Raw genomic sequence first — 20,857 nt, 5'->3', positions numbered from 1 at the left:
GTTTTTTGTTTTTCTCGTGTGTATTTCCAGTGTACGTCTCATTTCAGCCTCTTGCCGTCTGTACAGTCACCTCGTGTCGAGCGCTGGATGAGAATCCTCTTCCATTAGTCATTATTAATCTGCTTGGTTTGTTCTTTATAAAACAGTCTTCGGGGACAGTGGCTCTTTTATTTTTATCAAAGTATTCTGTACTTTGGTAAGACTGTGAGATATTTACAGATTAATAACTGACTGCAGAATAATGGACAGAAGGGGGGTCAATATTCTATCTATCTATCTGACTGACGTATTTTGAGGTCAATACAGGATTTTTTCAGCTATGCCATTTAAGAATAAACTTGAATGAATCATGTCAATGCATCATCGATTTCTCCGTTACATTTATGATAATGTCATGTTTATTTTCACAGTCTGTTTTATTCACAGAGGATCTGTTAAGAGAAAAAGATGTTAATACTCAAAAGATGTGTCAAGCTTTTTTCTTGTATTTTTTAAATAGTGTGATACAAGTCTCTCTCTCTCTCTCTCTCTCTCTCTCTCAATCTATCTCCCTCTCTCCCTGGAGAGCTTATTTTATGAGCATGAACTCCCTCACAGGCACAACCAATCAAATCACTGGCAGGATCTGACAGACCAATCACTCATGAGCTCAATCTATCTGGGTCTGAGATGAGGCAGGGTCAGAGGTCATCAGTGAACCATCGCTCACAGTGTATGACAGGTGTATACATCCATGACCTCTGACCTGTCTCACATCTTCTGCGGTTTCAGATTTAATGAAGGACAGAATGTAGAGCAGCTACAGTTCAGCTGCCCCCTACAGACTCATGACGTACAATAAAAAATTATGTATATAATGTACAAATGTGTGGATGTACAGTATGAAATAGATTTCTCAGTTTAGACTGTTGTTAGTCAGTTGTTGATCTATAGGACAATCAATAAGGGATGGAAATATTATTAACTTCATGAGCACACTTTCACACTCTTTTTTTTTCATTGCTTGATTTTGTGTGTGTACCAGTAAACAAGTGTCATGAGGTGTGTTTATCTGTGAACTGTGTCTCACTGTTTTATTCCTCTAAAGAATTAAAGTAGATCAGAGGAGGATGCTGGGAGTTGATACTGAAAGTCTAAAATAGGACAGAAAGAGAGAGAGAGAGAGAGAGAGAGAGAGAGATAGAGAGAGAGAGAGATTGTGACGCAGACACACACACACACAACACACACACAGTTTTAATGTTATTGAAAATAAAAAAATATGTATTTTGTATTGTTAGTTCAGACAACCATAAACTCTGAATATCTGAAATGGATAAAATCTAAAATATTTATTAGTCATGTGATTTATATTAGTCATGTGAATTTTAATCTTAACAACATAAGCACACCTTACGGCGCATGCGCACTTTTGTGACCGCAACTGAAATTCTGGTACACATTCACAACAATAGAGCGCCTGTAGATTATTTCTGATAACAATCAAGAGAAACCGAAAGAAACAGTTCATTGGCTAAACTTGTCTCTCCAATATTTTGAATTTAGACTGCGATACCAAGCTCAACCACTAGATACCAGTGTACCACACGGTTTCTTTAAATTACAAAACAGAACCAATTCATTAAATATTTTATTTAAAATAAGTATCATAAAGTAAAATAAAAACAAAGATTTATGTTAAAATAAATTATATAGTTATATTATTAGACTAACCAAACACAGTTAACTGGGGGTCAGGCGCGCGCTTGTTTTATGAAACGGTCTATAGTAGGTTTTACGTAAGCTCTTAAACATCAAATCTAACACTACTCGTCTGAATGTATAGAATATAAACATGTGTGGGTATTCTCATCCTAGTCTTTCTTCTCTGTTATAGGAGACAAATGAAATTGTGGCCATTAAGAAGTTCAAGGACAGTGAAGGTATGGCCTCTTCTCTTCTCCTCTGCTAATGTTTATAATCTCTGCTATTATGCAGAAAACTACATTGAGAACATATGAAGAAGAATCAAGAGCTTGGTCATGTGACCTGTTTTATAAACAGTATAATAAGAGAAATAACCTCAATAAAACCAACATCTTTCATTTGACGTCTCTTTCTGTTCTTTCAGCATTGGGGTACATTACTTCTGAAGTATCTTACATTTAAATGTCTGTTAACTAAAGACATCAAATCAATGTTTGTATCTTTTGTGACAAAGCAATTCAAAGACAATGTGACACAGAAAGTTACAAAGTTTTAGCTCGTCATATTATCATTTTGAAAACCATTAAAACATGAACAGTGAGAGGAAGCTCAGATGACTCTCTGATACACAGAAAATGAGGAGGTGAAGGAGACGACCATGAGGGAGCTGAAGATGCTCCGCATGCTCAAGCAGGAGAACATCGTAGAGCTGAAGGAGGCGTTCCGCCGACGAGGGAAACTCTATCTGGTGTTTGAGTATGTGGAGAAGGTGAGAGACACCTGGAGATCTTCATCTGAATGGTGTTTGATGTGATGAGGATCTGATGTGTGTGTGTGTAACAGAACATGCTGGAGCTGTTAGAGGACATGCCGAATGGAGCTCCACCTGAGAAGGTGCGAAACTACATCTACCAACTGATCAAAGCCATTCACTGGTGCCACAAGAACAACATCGTACACAGAGGTGAGAGACCACCTACACACAAACAAACAAACAAACAAACACGCGTACACTACTACACACGCACAGTGAAAGCATACATTTGAGATAAAGGAGAGAGAACCACAGGTCAAATATTAAATGGACTATAAATTCTTATAAGCAAAATTATTTATGTCTAACTTCTAAATTCTAAAGCAGCCCCCGCGGCCAGGCAAATAGTGCAAAACAGAACCCAGGCCCAACCAGGGGATTCCAGTTCCCCTCTGGCAAAAGCTGCTGCCTCTGCACCAGCTCAACAGTGCTTGCACAACAAGGCTAAATAAAAAAATAAATAAACTTACGAATAAGGTAAATTATAGATTTAAGATTATCATTAACAATCTAATAGCATTTGAAGTGTTGTAGAAAAATCGTGTCAAGTTGCCGCGTCCTTTATCCAGCTCTATCATCTCAGCTCTTGTCAGGTCATCGCTTCCCATTCTCAGCTCTGCCATCAGGTCTGGGCATGAACTGCATCCTGCGCTAACCTTGGAACAAAGAGACAAGACTGGCTGAGAGTAGAGTACTGTTCTGCACTCTTTGATGCAACAAGTACATCATTTGTTGTTGGATGTGTTCCTGGTTCTGGTTGATCTAACTAATGCAGCCTAAATCCTCTGAGGATTAATATTATGGAAGTGTAGTGTATGCAAGATTAAAAAGATGAGTCTTTAGTCTAGATTTAAACTGTGTGTCTGTAGAGTGTGTCTGCCTCTCGGACAGTGCAGGGAAGAATATTCCAAAGTTTAGGCGCTAGATAAGAAAAGATCTACCACCTGCACTTGATTTTGAAATTCTAGGTATTATCAACTGACAGGACGCCTGAGAGCGTAATGCACGTGGAGGATTGTAATAAAATAGTAGTTCATTCAATTACTGCGGAGCTAAACCATGTAGGGCTTTATAGGTAATAAGCAAGTTCTTAAAGTTAATGTGATGCTTTATAGGTAACCAGTGCAAGGTTGACAGAACCGGGGTTATATGCTCATACTTTTTTGTACGTGTAAGAACTCTAGCTGCCGTGTTTTGAACCAGTTGCAGTTTTTGTATCAGGCCTGCAGGGCAACAACCTAACAGTGCATACACATACTGTACACACACACACGTACACTACTAAACATACTGTACAAACACACGCACACACACACACCATCAAACAAACAAACACACAGACGTAAAGTACTTCACACACACACGTACACTACTACATATTCTATAGAAACACACATACACTACTACACACAACACACACACACACACACACACACACACAACACAACACAAACACACATACAATAGCGAACATATTGTACACACACACAAACAAACAAACACACACACACACGTACACTACTACACACACATACACACACGTACACTACTACACATTCTGTACACACACACATACATTACTACACATTGTGTACACACACACGTAAACTACTAAACATACTGTACACACACACAAACAAACACACACACACACACAAACAAACACGTACACTACTACACACACGTACATTACTACACATTTGTACACACATGTACATTACTAAACGTACTTTACACACACACACACACACACACACACACACACACACACACACGTACACTTCTAAACATACTGTACATACACACAAACAAACACACACACACACAAACACATACTACATGAGTCCCCAAATGTTGTTGTGCATTCAGCTTTAGGTCCCCTTCGGGATTTAAAAACATGTCCACATGCTGTACACTACACTCACACACACTCACATACTGTACACACACACTCTCACATCTGTCTCTCTCTCTATCTAGATATCAAGCCAGAGAATCTCCTCATCAGCGCTGATGATGTGCTCAAACTATGTGACTTTGGTGAGTTTCTACAGTCATGTGATCATCGAGGACCAAACAGAACTGTGTGTGTGTGTGAGAGAGAGAGACACAACAGCAGATTGTTTGTCACTCACTCCAGGCTGTCTGTTCTGAACCAGTTCTGTTGTTTTCAGTTGGAAATGTATTCACATACACACACACACACACATTGTCCCTATAAGCTTAAAGCGACTGCTCAACACACATGTTCTCATCACACGTCTCACTACATGTTTATATGTCTGTACTCAAGCACACATTATTATACACAGTAATGTGAAATACAGTTGTTCCTTCAGATCATGTTTAAAACAGTGTGTTGGTGTTGTGTTTCTGATGTGTGTTGTTATTTCTGTCAGGTTTCGCTAGGGATCTCTCTGAAGCCACTGATGCAAACTACACTGAATATGTGGCCACCAGATGGTACCGTTCACCAGAACTGCTACTCGGGTCAGTGTGTGTGTGTGTGTTTGAGAAATATCAGATTCATGTCATGTCAAAAACGTTTAGCGTGAATCAAAATCACACAGAAACATCTCTCTCTCTGCCTCCGTCCGTCTCTCTCAGGGCTCCGTATGGGAAGGCAGTGGATATGTGGTCAGTGGGGTGTATTCTGGGCGAGTTGAGTGACGGTCAGCCTTTATTTCCGGGAGAGAGTGAGATCGACCAGCTCTTCACCATCCAGAAGGTTTTGGGTCCTCTGCCTCCGGAACAGATGAAGCTCTTCTACAATAATCCACGCTTTCACGGCCTACGGGTCAGTCTGTCTGTCCCTATCAAAATCTGACCACATGATCATCTGCTGGGTCATAATGTCAGTTCATGTTAACATTCATGTTAGGACATTTCGTAAAGGTGTATAAGTATTTCATTCTTTTATTTAATATGTGCTGCATGTGTAATGATGAAACAGGAGTTATCAAGCTGGATGTCAGGATTCTGTATTGAATATACTTCAGAGGATGTGAAGGGTGTTTTATGATGAGTGTAGCTGTTGATCTTGCATTGTGTGTGTGTGTAGTTCCCATCAGTGAGTCATCCACAAACCCTGGAGAGAAGATATCTTGGGATCATCAGTCCAGTCGTGCTTGACCTAATGAAGGTAAGAGAAATGTGTGTTTTTTTAGAGTGTGCGTGTGAATTTGTGTTTTATTGAATGTTTGTTTGTGTAATTGAATGTGTGTGTGTGAGGTTGTGTACAATTGTGTGTGTGTGCATGTGTGAGCCTGTGTATAATTAAATGTGTATGTGAGTTTGTGTGTAATTGAATGTGTGCATGTGTGAGTTTGTGTGTAATTGAATGTGTGTGAGAGTTTGTGTGTGCATGTGTGAATTTCTGTTTACACAACTGTTTGTGTGTGTGTTTGCGTGTGTGTACATGAGTGTGTATGTGTGTGCGAATGTGCGTGTGTTTGCATGCTTGTGCAATTGTGTGAATTTGTGTTTATCCATCTGTTTGTGTGTGTGTGCACGTGTGTCTAGTTTTGTGTGTCCATGTGTGAATTTGTGTGTACGCGAGAATGTGCGTGTGTTTGTGCAATTGTGTGTGCATGTGTGAGTTTGTGTGTATATGAGTGTGTGTGTGTGTGTGTTCGAGTGGGTGTCCATGTGTGAATTTGTGTATACATGATAGTATGTGTGCCTTCATGTGTGAATTTGTGTGTACATGAGTGTGTGTGTGTGTGCCTGCGTGCGTGCGTGCATGCGTGTGTGTCTACGTGTGTGAGCTTGTGTGTGTGTGTGTGTGTGTGTTTGCTGTGTGTATATTTTAAGTTTCTGTGAATGTTGAAGGATGTTTACAGAACCATACAGCTCAACATTTTATCAATTTTAGGGGCGGTTTCCCGGACAGGGATTATTTTAAACCACAACTAGGCTTTAGGTCTTAGTTAAATTAGCATATTTAAGTCACTTTTACAAAAAACATTGCTGTGAACATCCTGAGACAAACCAGTCATAATGAAATATCTTAAGGTATGTCAGTGCAAGTTGTTTTGTACATGACACCTCTAACATTTAAGTTACCCTTAAAACTAGACTTCAGCCCGGTCTGGGAAACCACCCCTTTAATGTATGTTTAGGAGTGTTGGTGTATTTTTTTCTTTAAAACACAATGCAAAGATTTGAATGTGAGAATTGTGGTCTGAACATTTTGGTGGATCATATATCGGCCAAATCATGTTTGACTTTATATTTGATGACAGGTGTTTGTTTGTGATAGTTTAAGTGTAGTTTAAGGAATATAAATGGTTGTCAGGGGGTTGCTATGTGGGTGTTATGATGTTCTGAATAGCTTTTAGAGCTGTGATGATGCTATATTATATAAAACAATCCTTATCACGCTGGTCTTTTCTGAGTTAGTGGACAGAGATGGAAATTGGCTGAATGAAATTGAAATAATCAAATCAATCATTGTTTCTTGTTTGTTTGTCATCTCTCCCCCACACACATTAAAGACTCTGACATTCATTATTTGATTCTCTCTTTCTCTTTTGTGATGGTGTTTTGTCATTATAACAGCTTTCTGAGTAATGTTGTGAAGCAGATGAAGGCTCATTCAGTTCTTTCTTCACCTGTGGACTGACTCAGTCACCGCGTCACTGTCAGTGTTAAAATGACGACTGTGACTCCAGCTGTATTCAGTACAGTTGACCCCTGACCTTTAGTCACGTGTCTGACAGTGTGAGACTAATAGGTTATAAAACTCATTTCATATGTAAGATATTTTTGTGAGTATCAAGAGAGTTTAATACGCTGTGTTACTCGTGTTAGTGGTTAATAGTGACTCTGTTGTTTTAATTAAATGATAATTCATGTTAATTTTATCATATCTTTATTCATTTTCAACAGAGAAACTTCAGAAAGCTTTGAAATGAGCTGTTGTTCTTTCAGGACAGTTTAAAAGAATGAGTCGAGACTAAAATAAATCTTTTGATCCACTTATATTCTGGGTGATCTTAACATCTGGATCATTTTTATTTTGAGAGATTATGCTTGTACTGTTTGTGTCATTGTGTCATTTTGTGTTAGGATGTAAATAGATATGTAATCCAACAACTAATGAAATATGAGCAAAACGTGTCTCCCCACATAAAGCAAACATATTTTCTGTAATAATCATATATTTTATTTTATTAGTTGTATAATAATAATCTATAATACTAATGTTTGTTATTGTGACGAGAAAAAATAAATAAAATAGAAAATGTTTATCCATCATATTAGTATTATTTCTCTGATTTGCCAATATAGATACAAAAATACTGTACTCACAGCAAATCAGATTCCAGTAAAATTCACCATTGAGAATATTAAGATGTGGGTTATTATAGTTTAAAAAGAACTACTAGTTTTTATTATATTTTTATGTCTTTTTATTTAGTTTGTTTAAGTTCTTTTTAGTAGTGCATAAATAGTTTTAATTTCGTTTTAATTTTTTAAAAACCATTACTTTTGGTTTTTATCTAGTTTAGTATTGTTTGAGTCTATATAATATCATGATAAAAATTTACATACACCTTGTCAAATCTGTAAATGTTAAAAATATAATAAAAAATGTTTGTTGACTTCTTGAGCATCACTGAAGGTTTGTATGTTTTGTCATTGTTGTGTAGGAGTCTCATGATTGTCCTCATCGTGGAAAGATGGACAAATTGTGTATATAACTGTGCACACGTACATTTTAAAATATAACAAATTTAGTGTTGAAATTAGTGATATTTTTATTACTGTTAAAGAAATATATATACTGTATATCAACTTCTTAAATGCACTTAAACGCAAGTTTAAATTCGTTGGATTTCTACCCATTAGTAAAGTCCCACAAATGCTGAAGTTGTTTGTGATCACCATGGACTTGCTGTTCTTTGAAGCTGAATCGTAAAAAAATCCCAAATTGGGCTCTGCCTCTTCCTACCTACTAGCTTCACCAACTCTGCCAGCGTCATTACTTTGCTGCTGGGCCGGTCAGAAGTTAATAGTTCCTCTGCCACCTACGGGTAATTAATAATCCAGCAATATCTGTTTATAACAGTGCTCAACTGCCAATTCAACACAATTTAAATACGAAAACGCAAGCAAATCAGAATTTGTGGCAAAAAGCCTAATAGCTATTTTTTTACTCACAAAATATGTGAAGTGCACACATTGACCGTTTTCACTTGTGTTTGTGGAATTCTGACAGTTTTTTTGCTTTTTTAGGACCTGTTGCTGTTGAATCCGAACGAACGCTTTCTGACCGAGCAGAGCCTGAACCATCATGCCTTTCAGACCCAGCACCTGACGGAGCGACCCGGCCCGCTGACACCCACACCCATCCGCTCGTCTAAGAGGAAACCTATTCTGGACAACAGCGCCCCCAGCAGGTCTGGAGGATGATACAGTTTTGCCATAAAGATTCACAGCATCAACACTTAACATTCATGATCAACTCTCTGTGTGTTTTCAGGGGTCATGGGGTCAAGAGTTCTGGTCACCATCGCTCCAACAGTCGAGACTGCTCCAGTTTGCCGCGTCACGGGCACGAAGACCTCCACCCGTCCAGCACGGAGGCTTTCCTCAACGGCTCGGCGCCGTCCGCCAACAGCTTGAGTCCTGTTATGCATCCCAAATCCTTTCAGCCGCTCAACCGCTCGGCGTCCTGTGGTAAAGACCTGGCCAGCCTGCAGCACGCTAAAGAGGCCAAATCCAAACTTGGTGACTTTGATTTCGGGAAACCTACGGACGGACCCGGAGCGAAATACCTGAAATCCAACACACCTCGTTCTCAAAACCGTCACTCTTTCGTGGAGGGCAAGAACAACACAATGACAGGAGACAGGGAGAAACTCAGTCGCCACGGCTACGGTGAACCAACTGTGCCACTTGCGTCAATGGGCGGAAAGGCGTCATCCTCATACCTGAGTCTGTCAAAGAGTCACGGAGCGCTCACAGACGCCAAGTCCGTCAGCAACCTCAGCGACATGCGCCTCCACCCAGACGACCCCTCCGGATCTCCACGGTACTTCCCCGGCAGCTGCCTGGACCTCAACATGAACCTGAACCTGCCGCAACCGGGCAGCCCGTCCCTGCAGCACGGGGAACGATCCGGACACAGTCCCGCTGTGGGCCGACGCAGCAAACTGGAACGAGACGGAAGCGCGGTGGAGACGTCCGGCCGGCGCTCCTCGTCGCGGCAAAAGAGCCAACAGCAGAACGAGGGCAACTCCGGCGACTTACTGGACCCTGGAGGCGGAGGAGGACTCAACCTCCCATCCCCTCGAGATCTCCCATACGGTGTGGGCTACACAAGTCCCTTCTCCTCCCAACAGCGCCCCCACAGGCATTCCATGTACGTGAGAAGAGAACGAGGGCGACCCCACGGGGGTGAGACAGGCGGGTTAGCGGTGGCACAGGGAATGCCCACCAGAGCGAGCAGTCTGCAGCTCCTGACACCTCAGCTCCAGCATCGAACCCTGCCGAGACAGATAGGCAGCTCCGTCTCACGGGACGCTGGGTTAGATGACATCAGGGTGGGTTGAACCTTGGGTTTTGGATCTTTTTGGTTTGTCTCGTTTGGTTTGCCTATGGTGTGCTTTCTAATGCCTGTGAGACGTGTGGAGAGACGTGTAGCTGTCTTCCAAACCCTGGTCCTTTCCTGTCTCCCATCTTCAACTCTCGTGACTGATCTGAAACATTCTTTATGCTAATCATTGTTAGCGCTTACTCCTGCTTCCATTTTAGGGCCTATAATGCTATCTACGTAGGGCACTTTTTAGGGTTTGGAACCGATTCTGCATCTATGTGAGCGTGTGGATGAATGTGTGCCGGCTGCTTTTTGCTTTACCTGCTGTCATCTTTCCATAAACAGAATGACACGGCGGCCGCAGAGGTCAGTCACGCGCGACCCTTAATCCGGGAGTCCACACGGGACAACACTGCCGCCTTTCACACGGCCCGACAAAAGAGCGAGGTCCGCATCATCCAGCTGTCTCTCTCTCTCTTTCTGCTTCCCATTTCTCTGTGTGCTTTGCTCTTTTGCTTTTTTATTCTGATTTACAAGCTGTGGATTTAGTTTTGTACGCTTATATATCATGGAAACACAATCGTTAACTTATTTCTCTAAACATTTCATAGTGCTGATGAGTTAGTGAGAAACTGTGAGTCCTGGATTTTGATTTTATATTTATGAATACATACACATATAAGCCTATATTTTAAGAAAAATATACATTTATATATAATTTATTGGTAAAAATAAATAAAAACATTTCCTAATTATGTATATGTATGTATGTGTATGTGTTCATCAGTGTTGGGTAAGTTACTCTGAAAAAGTAATTAATTACTAATTACTCATGACATATTCAATAGTGTAATTAGATTACTGTACAAATGACTCTCTTAAAAAAGTATTTCATTACTTCTTACTATAACTTTCTATATCCTACATCAACCTTGATGAGTAAAGTGATTCAAGGACAGACATGAAACGGCTCTTTCAATGCATTCAAATAAATAATATGAAACTACATAAAGTAGTATTATTAACTGACCAAAGTATTACAAATGTGAGAATTATACATTAAAGTAGGGATTTTAAAGTTAGACTTTGAATTTTATGTAAATTCCACAATTGCGCACACAAAGTATTTAGTTTAATTAGATCTGAAGTAACTGTAATTAAATTACAGAAAAAATGAAAAAATCTAGAAAGATTATACACACACAACACTGGTGTTCATAAATACAATATTATTATGCACAGTATGGAGACGTATATTATGTAAACACAAACGATTACGATACGATTAATCGCGATCAATCCTTTGACAGCCCTAAAGGATTTACTTTACATTTCGTTTAAACAGCAAACTTTGAAAAAAAATCTTTTTAATTGAGTTAAAGTATATTTCAACTGCTATGAGTGTTATTTTTAAATGAAAGCTACTCAAGAAACATTGAAGGATAAACACAATCAGTACTTGAAATGGCAAAAAAACTGTGTATTTAAGTTTTCAATTTCTATGTTTTTTTAGTATTAGTGAAATAAAAAGTTAACGTTTAGATTATGATGGAAGGACACTTCATTTTCCGGAAGAATGTTTATCTGAGAGACATTCAGCAGCGACTGAGTTTAATACATTTCCTCTATTTAATTTCTTTACGTTTCCTCTGTTACTTCAGCTCATTGAAACACATTCTTACATTCTGATTTTTTATTTAACCATCTCGCATGTGTGTGTTGCAGGGGGGCGTGTATCAAGAGCAGATCACGGATGACAGCGGTTCAGCCAAAGAGAACCGAATGATTTACAATGACTCTGTCCCACGCCGGGTCGGGAGTTTCTACAGAGGTTCGCACCCTCTCACACGCTCACGTTTTCAGTCTCTGATCATGATAAGTGTTTCATTGTGGATTGTTTATTGTGCTTATATTTTAAGTGCCGTCCCCCAGACCTGACAATTCCTTCCACGAGAGTTCAGGGGTCACGATGGATGGCAGCCACAACATCCACCAACAACCCTATGACCCCTGGTGAGGTCACAGATCTTCACACACGCGTGTTTAAAGGCTTTATCATACGTGTAACCTGTCACCCGTCTTGCTTTATGAGGGCGGAGTCTGAAGGGCTGGACAGGAGCCCACCTGAACCAACCAAAGAGAAAGAGAAACAGGGTTTCTTCAGATCCATGAAGAAGAAAAAAAAGAAGTCACAGACCGTGAGTCTGTATGCTATGTGTGTTTGTGTACTGTACTTTATGTGTTTGTGTGTGTGTAAAGGTCCAAACCCACCATGTATGTGAGATCCTGTGAACTATTCGACTCATTGTGTCTCTGTGTGAGTTTTGTCCTCTTGTATTGCAGACAGACGCTGGTGAAGACGGAGGTCCTGTCATGAGAAAACCTCTGTTTCCTCTTTTCTCCTCTCAGAGGAGCTTCACGCGGAGCTCTTCTGAGAGGTTTCGCCCCCTAGTGGCCACACAAATGGTACACTCGTGTCTTCATACTGTACATTTACTGTACCCCGTCATATCTCTATCCCACCTTAACCTCTCTGACTGCATGACCTAACACGACTAAACGCTTTTTCCTCATTGGCTGCCAGGTCTGTGATGTCATCATTCGTCTTGTTCAGGAATGATTTGTGTGTTTGCACGTCTGTACAGATTCAGAATCGGATTTGCTGACAAGTTTTAACAGAATCGGGGAAAGCAAAACTAACCCTTTTTCTTCACTTTTCTCTTAATCACACTTATTTCAAAGTCTTTTTTATTTTTATCTAACATTACATTATCAAAGCATGAGATAAAGCAATGATGTGACATTAAATTCTTTCTAGTGCATGATGGAAAAATGAATAACTAGGGATGCACAGGTACCATTTTTTAAAGACCGAGTACACTTACAGATATTTTTTTCTGGTACTCACCGATACCTATACCTGTACCGATAGCTGTTCCTTTTCACAACACAGTGAGACCAATAAAAATAAAATACCTTCTTAATTACAAACAACTCCATCTTAAACACATTATAAAAAATAAAAAAATGTATGTGCTTTTCACAAACTTTTAAAACAAAATTTAAAACACATTTCTGTCAGTTATGTCACATGAGGTATCGGTCTTTGGTACTGGTTTTACGCGTATGAGCTTAATATCGGGCACGGTACCGAAATCAGTATCCGTCCATCCCTACTAATAACTTCAATTCATTATTATACACATTAGTGTGGATTGTATAATACATTTTTGATAATTTGTTCTCTTTTTTTGTGGGGAAGCGATTAATCACAGTTAAATAAATGTACAATTTAGCTCAGTTTATAAAGACTCTTCAACAGTCAGTTTATTTGTTAAATTAACTAAGGATTTTAGTGTGATTGACAGCACTGTATCACATGTCAGGTGGCGAACGAGGGGCCGGATCAGGTACTTATGCAGAAATCAACGCGGTCGTACGGACATCAGGGGAGCAGACATCGCACCCGCAGCAGAGACCGAGAGCGCAGCCGTGACAGAGAGACAGACAGAGAGAGAGACACCGACTGGCCCACAGAGAGAATACCTGACACACACTCTCAGGTACCACAACGTACTTACCATACTCTACCTATAATGTACCATACTTTACCACTATCAAATCTGCTTTACCATACTCTACCATGCTTTACCATACTGTACCATACTTAACCATGGTGTACCATACTGTACCTCCCTGACACCTGCCTTACATACTGTACCTCCCCAACACCTACTTTACCATACTGTACCATAGTTGACCATGCTCACACCTGCTTTACTATTCTGTACCTTACTTTAACACCCTCACACGGCTTTACCATACTTTACTGTACTTAACCATAGTGTTTTATACTTTAGCATGCTGCACCATACTTTGCACCCTTACCGGTCTGACCTTACTTTACCATTCTATAACACCATCACACCTGCTTTACCATTCTGTACCAATATGCTGTTTCCTGTTTTGATAATCTCTCTCTCAGCCCCTGAAGTCCTTGCGGAAGCTTCTTCATCTCACCTCCTCGTCGTCCTCTAACCAGACCTCCTCAGACCTGCACTATCCTCTACCGGCTCAGTCCTCCTCCAAAGGCGGGAGTTTCTCAGAGCCCCGCGGTCTCGCTGGCTCCGTGCAGGTCAAAGGTCGTCAGGCCGGGTATCCGGCTCCGGGCTCTCTGGAATCCACCTGGCACTCCACTGCTCTGGGTCGAGCCGAGGGAAACCCGTATCCCGACCAGCTGACCTCCAAACCAGGCCCGAACGGCTTCAGTCGCCATTTCCGTTCACGACTGCCAAACCTGAATGACCTTAAAGAGACGGCGCTGTAAATCTCACGAGGTGCCCCCTCGTGGACCGTTTCCTCTCGTATATTAAGGGTAGGCCTATGTGTCTGGATCTTTTTTATTTGATAGCACTCCTTATATCATTTATGTAAGTATTGTTTTTTTTTGTCATCGAATAACTACGGTCGAAAATAAGATGATATTTCTGGATGTAAATGGAAATATTTAAATGTATAGCACTCTATGTGCAGGCTTTAGGTTCTACTCTGGTTATAGTGTATATTATCTGCATAGGTACTCTTATATTTGCCTAAACAGGTCGAGCGATCGATGTATAGACGACAGTATTGACATTTATTTTCTAGTTATAGAATAAGACTATAGTAGAGAATTATCACTTTGTCTTTGAGTAATTTCTGTTTACAATTTAGCAAAATATTATGACTAACAGGAGCTAACGGTAAGATTGTGTGCCTGTGTGTGTGTGTGTTTGTGTGTGTGCATGCTGCCCAGATAGCACACGTGTTGTCTAGATGTTTGTGTTTTAACATCGTAAGAGTTAAAGAGGAGAATTTAACATCCAATCGATCAAAATAAGATGAACAGCTCTAAAATGCTCAAATATGCGTGCGCTCTCTGGGTTTGCTTGAGTCTTTTGTAAGCCTTTTAAAAACCACAGCCAGTGAAATTTCTCAAGCCTTTTAAATGAAAACTAAAGCAAAAACGTCCGATCATTGAGTACCAAATCTGACCAATCGTATGAAATGGTTGTGCCTGCACGTGCTGGCCGTCCATATCCACTGCAAAAAAACAACAAAACCTTTTAAGAGAAGATAGAAAAGAAATGCCTTTTTTATTTTTGACGGCAGATTACTTTCTATGATATTTACTGTATGAGCGTCTCTCCCTCAGGTCACGAGTTCTTTGAACACTGCAAATACAATTTTACATGCAATATCAGATGCAGAGGTTATTTAGAGTAAACGTTTCTGTTTAGGGAAATAGAGCCAGTGTGTGTGTACGCAAGGAAAATAAATATTAAAAAAAATGTATGCAATATGTTATTTAACCGGATAATCCTTCTAAATAAAGAACATGTTTCTCTAGCGAGGAGGCGTGTATGTGCTCTATGATTCATACACCAGTCGGGTACCAGAGATGTCAAAGACCAGGAGCTCCTGGAAAGATGCAGGGCATCAGCGATATGCATCTCATTATTCTCAGATATAATTCATTCCTCAAATCATGTTCAGAATATTGTCAAACATCTGACAATTAACAATGAATTATCCGATATGTCGTTACATCGTCTCTGTGCTCCACGTGTCTGTTATGTAAAGGCTGTGCAATAGTTTTAATATTTGTTGATTTTTTTCCAGTGTCATGATAGAATATTGTGATGGATGATGTACAGTCTTCAGACTCGAGAGAGAAGATCATTCAAATAACCATATGATTATCTGTTTATTTCAATAAAACTCTGTTAGAAAAGTATTTTGCATTTTGATTTGTGGTTCCACCGTTGTTATTCACTCATGAACTATTAAAGTTTGAAAAAAAATCTGTCAGTTCAGCAAACATTTGGTAATGACTCTCCATATTAATAATCGCACAACATCAGAACAGATTCTGACACGGCATAGGAATTGTGAACAAACCTGCAAGACTTACGTTAACATCATTTTGATTCAGTTCTCTGTACGTTATTACAAACAACAGGAAGGTTTATGATCATATGTCAGAGAAACAAATTTATCTAAACTTGATGAAAGTTTTTGATGTGCCATATCTTCTCCAATGTGCTTGTCGGCGAGTATGAAAGAGTTTCACATGTGTATGAAACAAAAGTCCACAAGACATCAAAACTAATTCTATTTTTCTTTATTCATACAAATCTCTGCTCTTATCGTGAAACTTTCATGGTTTGGTTGAATATTCACATTTCAGTTTTTAACACAGTTTTGTGCGTCTCTTGTAAATGAACGTTCATTTGAATAGAAGCAAATGACAGCTTTATAAAGAGGTGTTCACACTAGAATACTTGAGCTTTAGCTTCGTGAGGTGTTTCAGGAGGAGAGTAAACTCACGTTCGGTTTCGTGTCGTCTGAATGTTTGAGGTGCAGTCATCCAGTCAAAAGAGGGATTTATTAGATAATATTAGAGTTACATTTCTATCTCCGGTGAATACAGATGTGCTGACGTCACAGTTTTACAGGATCTGCTAATCATAATTCTGTCATGTCGATGGGTCACATTTTTTTAAATAGCCTACATGTACAGAGACCATCAGTTTTCTAAATGTGTGACGTTTACATCTGTGATACACAGTCACGGTGAATACAACACATGAAATTAAATCAGTTTTATTTCAGAAAAAAAACAATTTTTCTTGATTCGGTGACATCTTTGAAGCAACCAATAACAATACATTTAATAAACGAAGCCACTTCTATACAGACTTTGTTTTTCTTTTTCGAGCTCAAAACTGATTATTTACACATAAGCTATGGTTATTAGTTTTTCAGACAAACAGTTTTCCGTTGTATTTATGTAATAGAGATGCACAATTCATCCAGTCAGATGCATCTGTTCATGCACAAGAGCAGTTCCAGGCGTATGGCGATGCGTGTGTGCCAGCCCAGAGGCAGGACCCGGAGGTACCGCGCCACGATTGGCGGCCGCAGGAGATTCTGCACCGTGGAGGAGCGATCCGTGTTTCCATAAAACACCTGATGGATAAACACAGACAGAAGTCAAGAAGGTAAAACAGCATCGCATTGCTGGGGCTCATGTGGCCGTAATACAATATTTTATCCAAAACCTGTGAGCATCAAGTGAGACACAATTCTCCAAACTAAAATTGATTTCACTCTGTTGTTTGAAAGTATTGGACCTAGCAACAGTAACAAAGACTGGGACAGCGAAATCTGGACACAAGGGAAACAGTTTAATTTTAGTTTATTGACGTTTTAGTAATGCTTTGAGTTTTTTTCTCTTTTCATATTCATTTTATTTACTCGTTAGTTTCTGTTTATTTCCATATTTTCTTATTTTATAAAAATAAAGAGTTAATAGTTTTAGTTAATAATAAAAACGCCTGGTATCAAGAAGAATCTTCATCATTTAAAGTAAAAAGTGTGAGAAGTCATTCCTTCCTGAACGTTTTCATTCAGTCCGAGTTTATGGTCTTAATTGTGAATCATGTGAAATCGTGTGTGATGTCATTGTCACCCGGTTATTTCCGTTCTGGTCTTTGTAATAGATCCAGTTGAGGTTGTCGTGGGTTCTGTACTGCAGACTGTATTTGGTGGTCCATTCGTCAGCATCACAGCGTCCCTGAGTTAGGACTCCCGACACCACACGCGCCTCCAGAAGATCCACCTGAAGCCACTGACTGGTGTCCTGAAATTTGGACAGCCATGCGCACCTGACGGACACATGACAGAAACATGAGAGACAGATCGTCTCGGTGTTCTCTAATGTTTTAAACGATTATGTGATAAAACAGGTGCACTCTTAACGGATAGTTCACCCAATTTTTTATGGATTTATGTCGTTCAAGTGATGATCATTGATCAATTTTGTCATGTTGGTTATGAAAGTTAAGAATGGTAGAGACACTAACACACCAGCATCAGCTCTTGTTGAGTGATTTGTTGATCAGATTGTCCCGGGACACTTACCCAAATCCCTGGCCGTTCAGTCTGGCCTTATTCGGAGTCCAGGAGGAGAACCAGCCAACATATTGATCCAGATTGGAGCATGTGATCTGTTCCGCACGCACAGATCCCGCCTCGAACCCCAGCGGTTTGTGATAAGGACACTCTGATGAGAAAAGAGGAACATGTGAGATGTGTTCATCTCGTGTGTGGTCAGGTTTGGCAGGAGAGAGGAGCGCTAATTAAGGATCTTTAATCTGAGCATTCCTGCTTTAGTCATGAGATTATCTGCAGGTGTCCACACACACACACACACACAATGACCTCTCTCTGGTTTCTCTCTCTTTCTCATGGTAACACATAGCTTTCTATTCCAGGATGAAGTCTGATTAAGTCCATGTGTCAGTGGTTAAATTGATGCATCATGATTGATCAGGAATTGTGTAATTACAGTAAAGCCACTTGGCCAGATGCCCTGAATCATCTCTCTCTCACTAACCCGGCATGCAGTCCAGGTAAGGGCTGAGTGTTGGTGGGCTGGTTCTGATGGAGGTGGTAGGTGGAATGCCGGTGGGTCGAGATTGCTGACAGTCACAGCTGCAGCCCGTCTGTGATTGGTTGTCCTTTGGATTCATGTCGTCCTCATCATCATAAGGCCACGGTATCTCTGACTCCTTACACAAACACACATATGACATTCAAATAATCACACACACACACACACACACACACACACGTATACTGTACTCACCACCTGAGTGTTGACATTAATGAAAACTGCTCCACAAATCAAAGAAAAACAGAAAACAATTACAAAACAGTATCAAGAACTGATTGTCTACTTATTTAACTAGAGTCTCTTTCTACGTCTTAATAAGATCAGTTAACAATCTACAAACAATACAATTTTCTAAAAGCACATGATTACTCAGAACCTGCACCACTTAAAGAGAGCCTGTCGAAGATCTAAAAATAACCACATACAGACTGTGTGTCCAGAAGATGCAAATAAAAACACAATCACACAATTTGACACACATTCTGTACCTTGAGCTAGAAGCAGCAGTAACACGTTCACAATCTTAGGGTCCATCGTGTTGATCAGATCTGAAGCGACAGAGAGCAGCAGCACTCAGTGTGCTCTGGATTACTGTAATCCACTGTACTATACATCCAATAATGATCCTAATCTCTCCCGTCGATCAGCCTTTGGATCTGTACCAAAGGAAATTTTTGTCTTATTTAAATAACAGCAGAAGTTTCTCTGCATCATTCTCTTAAATGTATCTTTGAGTATTGATGTAAAGTTACCCCTCATTGAAAATGACATGGATACATGTTTATGAAACCATGAACCATAAATTCTGTGAGAATAATTAATTTGTAGCATGATCGAAGTATCGCGAGAGCGATTCGAAAGCTAATTGGGAGAAACGAACTGTAATCAACCAGAAACGTTTCAGCTGTGCTGAGATCAGCAAACACAATAAAATGTTCGGGTGATTGTGAACTCTGTATTACAGGACTGGACTCTCAGTCACCTTTGTTTGCACAATACAGTTTGGGGTTTACTGTAAAGAGTGTTGACCATGAAAACAACATCTGACAGAACGCCGAAACCACATAAGAAACGCAGAAGTGTTGGGATGCGCAAGAAAAGCACTGCTGCATACTCTGCCTACATCTATAAGATCGAAAAGGTAAACACCGTGTTGGCTGTTGACTTCTTGGTTTCATTGTTAAATTGCCGATTGAATGCCAGCAGCAGTTTCATAAATTATTTTTGGATTTTTACTTTAGTTCAGCACAACGGATACAGTCTCTGTGATGCGCCTGTTGCCTGACGCGCATGCGCAGGTGGGATCAGAAGCAGCGCGGCTTTCCAAGTTCAACCGGAAGCGCATAATCACGCAGCGTGAGCTCCATGCCGCCGCTGTGCGCGTGCTTCAAGACAAACGAACGTGACCACTTAGGGTTTTAATTCTGCCTTTTAGTCCTGACTCCTGTAAATAAGATTTAAATAAAGATCATGTTTTTTTTTTAAGGCTGTCCAGGCTTCTTTTGTTCAGAAGTAATTACTGCCTTTACCATTACTTGAGTGACGGAGACTTTTGTAATCAACACAAATGGCTCCGTCAGAAACGGTCGAACTGCGTAATAAATTATTTTAAAGCTTTAAATATTTATTTAATTGTTCTTATGGCCCAACGACTTTAATAGTAATATTCTTATGACTATTAGATCTGTTTGTCATTAGATCTACCTCCACTGTAGTAAAGTTGTACTGTATCCAGCAACATATGACTGAGTTCACTCTGGAGGCTGAGGACATCTCCAAGTAAATTTAAGAATATCGTGTCAATGTGATTTTCTTTAGTTTAATTAAGTAAATACGCTTAAAGGTCATTTATATCTTCACTACCTGAGTAAATATTCATTTTGTTCGTTTTCGTTTTGTGAATTTGAATCATTTTGACAGGCGATTTAACTTAAAACTAAATCACTAGATGGCGCTGCAGCATTTGGTTGTGATTTAAGTAGATTTGTTTTTAATCCATTTTTTTAAAGATCTGTACAGCTGAGGGATGTCACCCAGGTCTTGTTGAATTCTTTAAAAAAATATATTCCTAACACGTGTAATCGGGTAGTTGACAACGCCTTTTTGAACCTTATGTTTTTATGCACTTTTTAATGGCCTTGGCATTTGTCACTTCAAATCTAGTAATATAAAATAACACTTGCACATATGCTTATTTTGTATTACCGGAACTGCTTTTTATATATTTTTAAAACAGGAAATTTATATGAATAATGTGCGTTTTATACTTGTCTTTGTTTAATGTGAATGTGGGTTTGTTCATCACATAAGCAAC

The 20,857-nt window shown here is 39.7% G+C and overlaps 2 protein-coding genes across 6 annotated transcripts in view; one reads left to right on the top strand and one right to left on the bottom strand.

Moving 5' to 3' along the window:
* LOC130409276 (cyclin-dependent kinase-like 5) overlaps nucleotides 1-15,819 on the top strand; it is a 36,636-nt gene extending 20,817 nt beyond the window's left edge. Inside the window, exons 4-19 of one of the 3 annotated variants that reach the window (XM_056733155.1) lie at nucleotides 1,877-1,922; nucleotides 2,319-2,455; nucleotides 2,530-2,650; nucleotides 4,481-4,540; nucleotides 4,900-4,990; nucleotides 5,108-5,297; nucleotides 5,562-5,642; nucleotides 8,741-8,904; nucleotides 8,988-10,050; nucleotides 10,389-10,490; nucleotides 11,769-11,874; nucleotides 11,963-12,056; nucleotides 12,136-12,241; nucleotides 12,387-12,509; nucleotides 13,430-13,606; nucleotides 14,029-15,819. In XM_056733155.1, the coding sequence (XP_056589133.1) occupies nucleotides 1,877-1,922; nucleotides 2,319-2,455; nucleotides 2,530-2,650; nucleotides 4,481-4,540; nucleotides 4,900-4,990; nucleotides 5,108-5,297; nucleotides 5,562-5,642; nucleotides 8,741-8,904; nucleotides 8,988-10,050; nucleotides 10,389-10,490; nucleotides 11,769-11,874; nucleotides 11,963-12,056; nucleotides 12,136-12,241; nucleotides 12,387-12,509; nucleotides 13,430-13,606; nucleotides 14,029-14,370 (3,003 nt within the window). In that variant the 3' untranslated portion in view covers nucleotides 14,371-15,819. The remainder of the gene's footprint in view (nucleotides 1-1,876; nucleotides 1,923-2,318; nucleotides 2,456-2,529; nucleotides 2,651-4,480; nucleotides 4,541-4,899; nucleotides 4,991-5,107; nucleotides 5,298-5,561; nucleotides 5,643-8,740; nucleotides 8,905-8,987; nucleotides 10,051-10,388; nucleotides 10,491-11,768; nucleotides 11,875-11,962; nucleotides 12,057-12,135; nucleotides 12,242-12,386; nucleotides 12,510-13,429; nucleotides 13,607-14,028) is intronic. The other 2 variants (XM_056733156.1, XM_056733157.1) reach the window with 2 other exon arrangements.
* A 1,009-nt stretch (nucleotides 15,820-16,828) lies between these two features.
* LOC130409644 (retinoschisin-like) lies at nucleotides 16,829-19,360 on the bottom strand. 3 transcript variants are annotated; one of them, XM_056733723.1, is made up of 7 exons: nucleotides 19,296-19,360; nucleotides 19,032-19,199; nucleotides 18,736-18,761; nucleotides 18,484-18,658; nucleotides 18,009-18,150; nucleotides 17,557-17,752; nucleotides 16,829-17,054 (listed from the first exon to the last, which is right to left on the bottom strand). In XM_056733723.1, the coding sequence occupies exons 2-7, from the start codon at nucleotides 19,075-19,077 to the stop codon at nucleotides 16,902-16,904; spliced, it is 738 nt and encodes a 245-aa protein (XP_056589701.1). In that variant the 5' UTR covers nucleotides 19,078-19,199; nucleotides 19,296-19,360; the 3' UTR covers nucleotides 16,829-16,901. The 3 variants fall into 3 exon arrangements, with proteins under 3 accessions (XP_056589701.1, XP_056589700.1, XP_056589702.1); XM_056733722.1 differs by having other exon boundaries at nucleotides 19,032-19,301; XM_056733724.1 differs by lacking the exon at nucleotides 18,736-18,761 and having other exon boundaries at nucleotides 19,032-19,301.
* Nucleotides 19,361-20,857: the final 1,497 nt, after the last annotated feature.

This window comes from Triplophysa dalaica, chromosome 20 (assembly GCF_015846415.1).
Source record: "Triplophysa dalaica isolate WHDGS20190420 chromosome 20, ASM1584641v1, whole genome shotgun sequence".
Lineage (NCBI taxonomy): Eukaryota > Metazoa > Chordata > Actinopteri > Cypriniformes > Nemacheilidae > Triplophysa > Triplophysa dalaica.
This window is presented reverse-complemented; position numbering and strand designations above follow the sequence as displayed.

What these genes read in the sequence shown, in the direction of transcription:
- LOC130409644 (XM_056733723.1), bottom strand. Translation starts at nt 19,077, where the DNA reads ATGGACCCTAAGATTGTGAACGTGTTACTGCTGCTTCTAGCTCAAG. An exon ending in ACTGCTGCTTCTAGCTCAAG is followed by an intron (nt 18,762 to 19,031) that starts GTACAGAATGTG and finishes TTTGTGGAGCAG; the next exon opens with TTTTCATTAATGTCAACACT. An exon ending in TTACCTGGACTGCATGCCGG is followed by an intron (nt 18,151 to 18,483) that starts GTTAGTGAGAGA and finishes TTTTCTCATCAG; the next exon opens with AGTGTCCTTATCACAAACCG.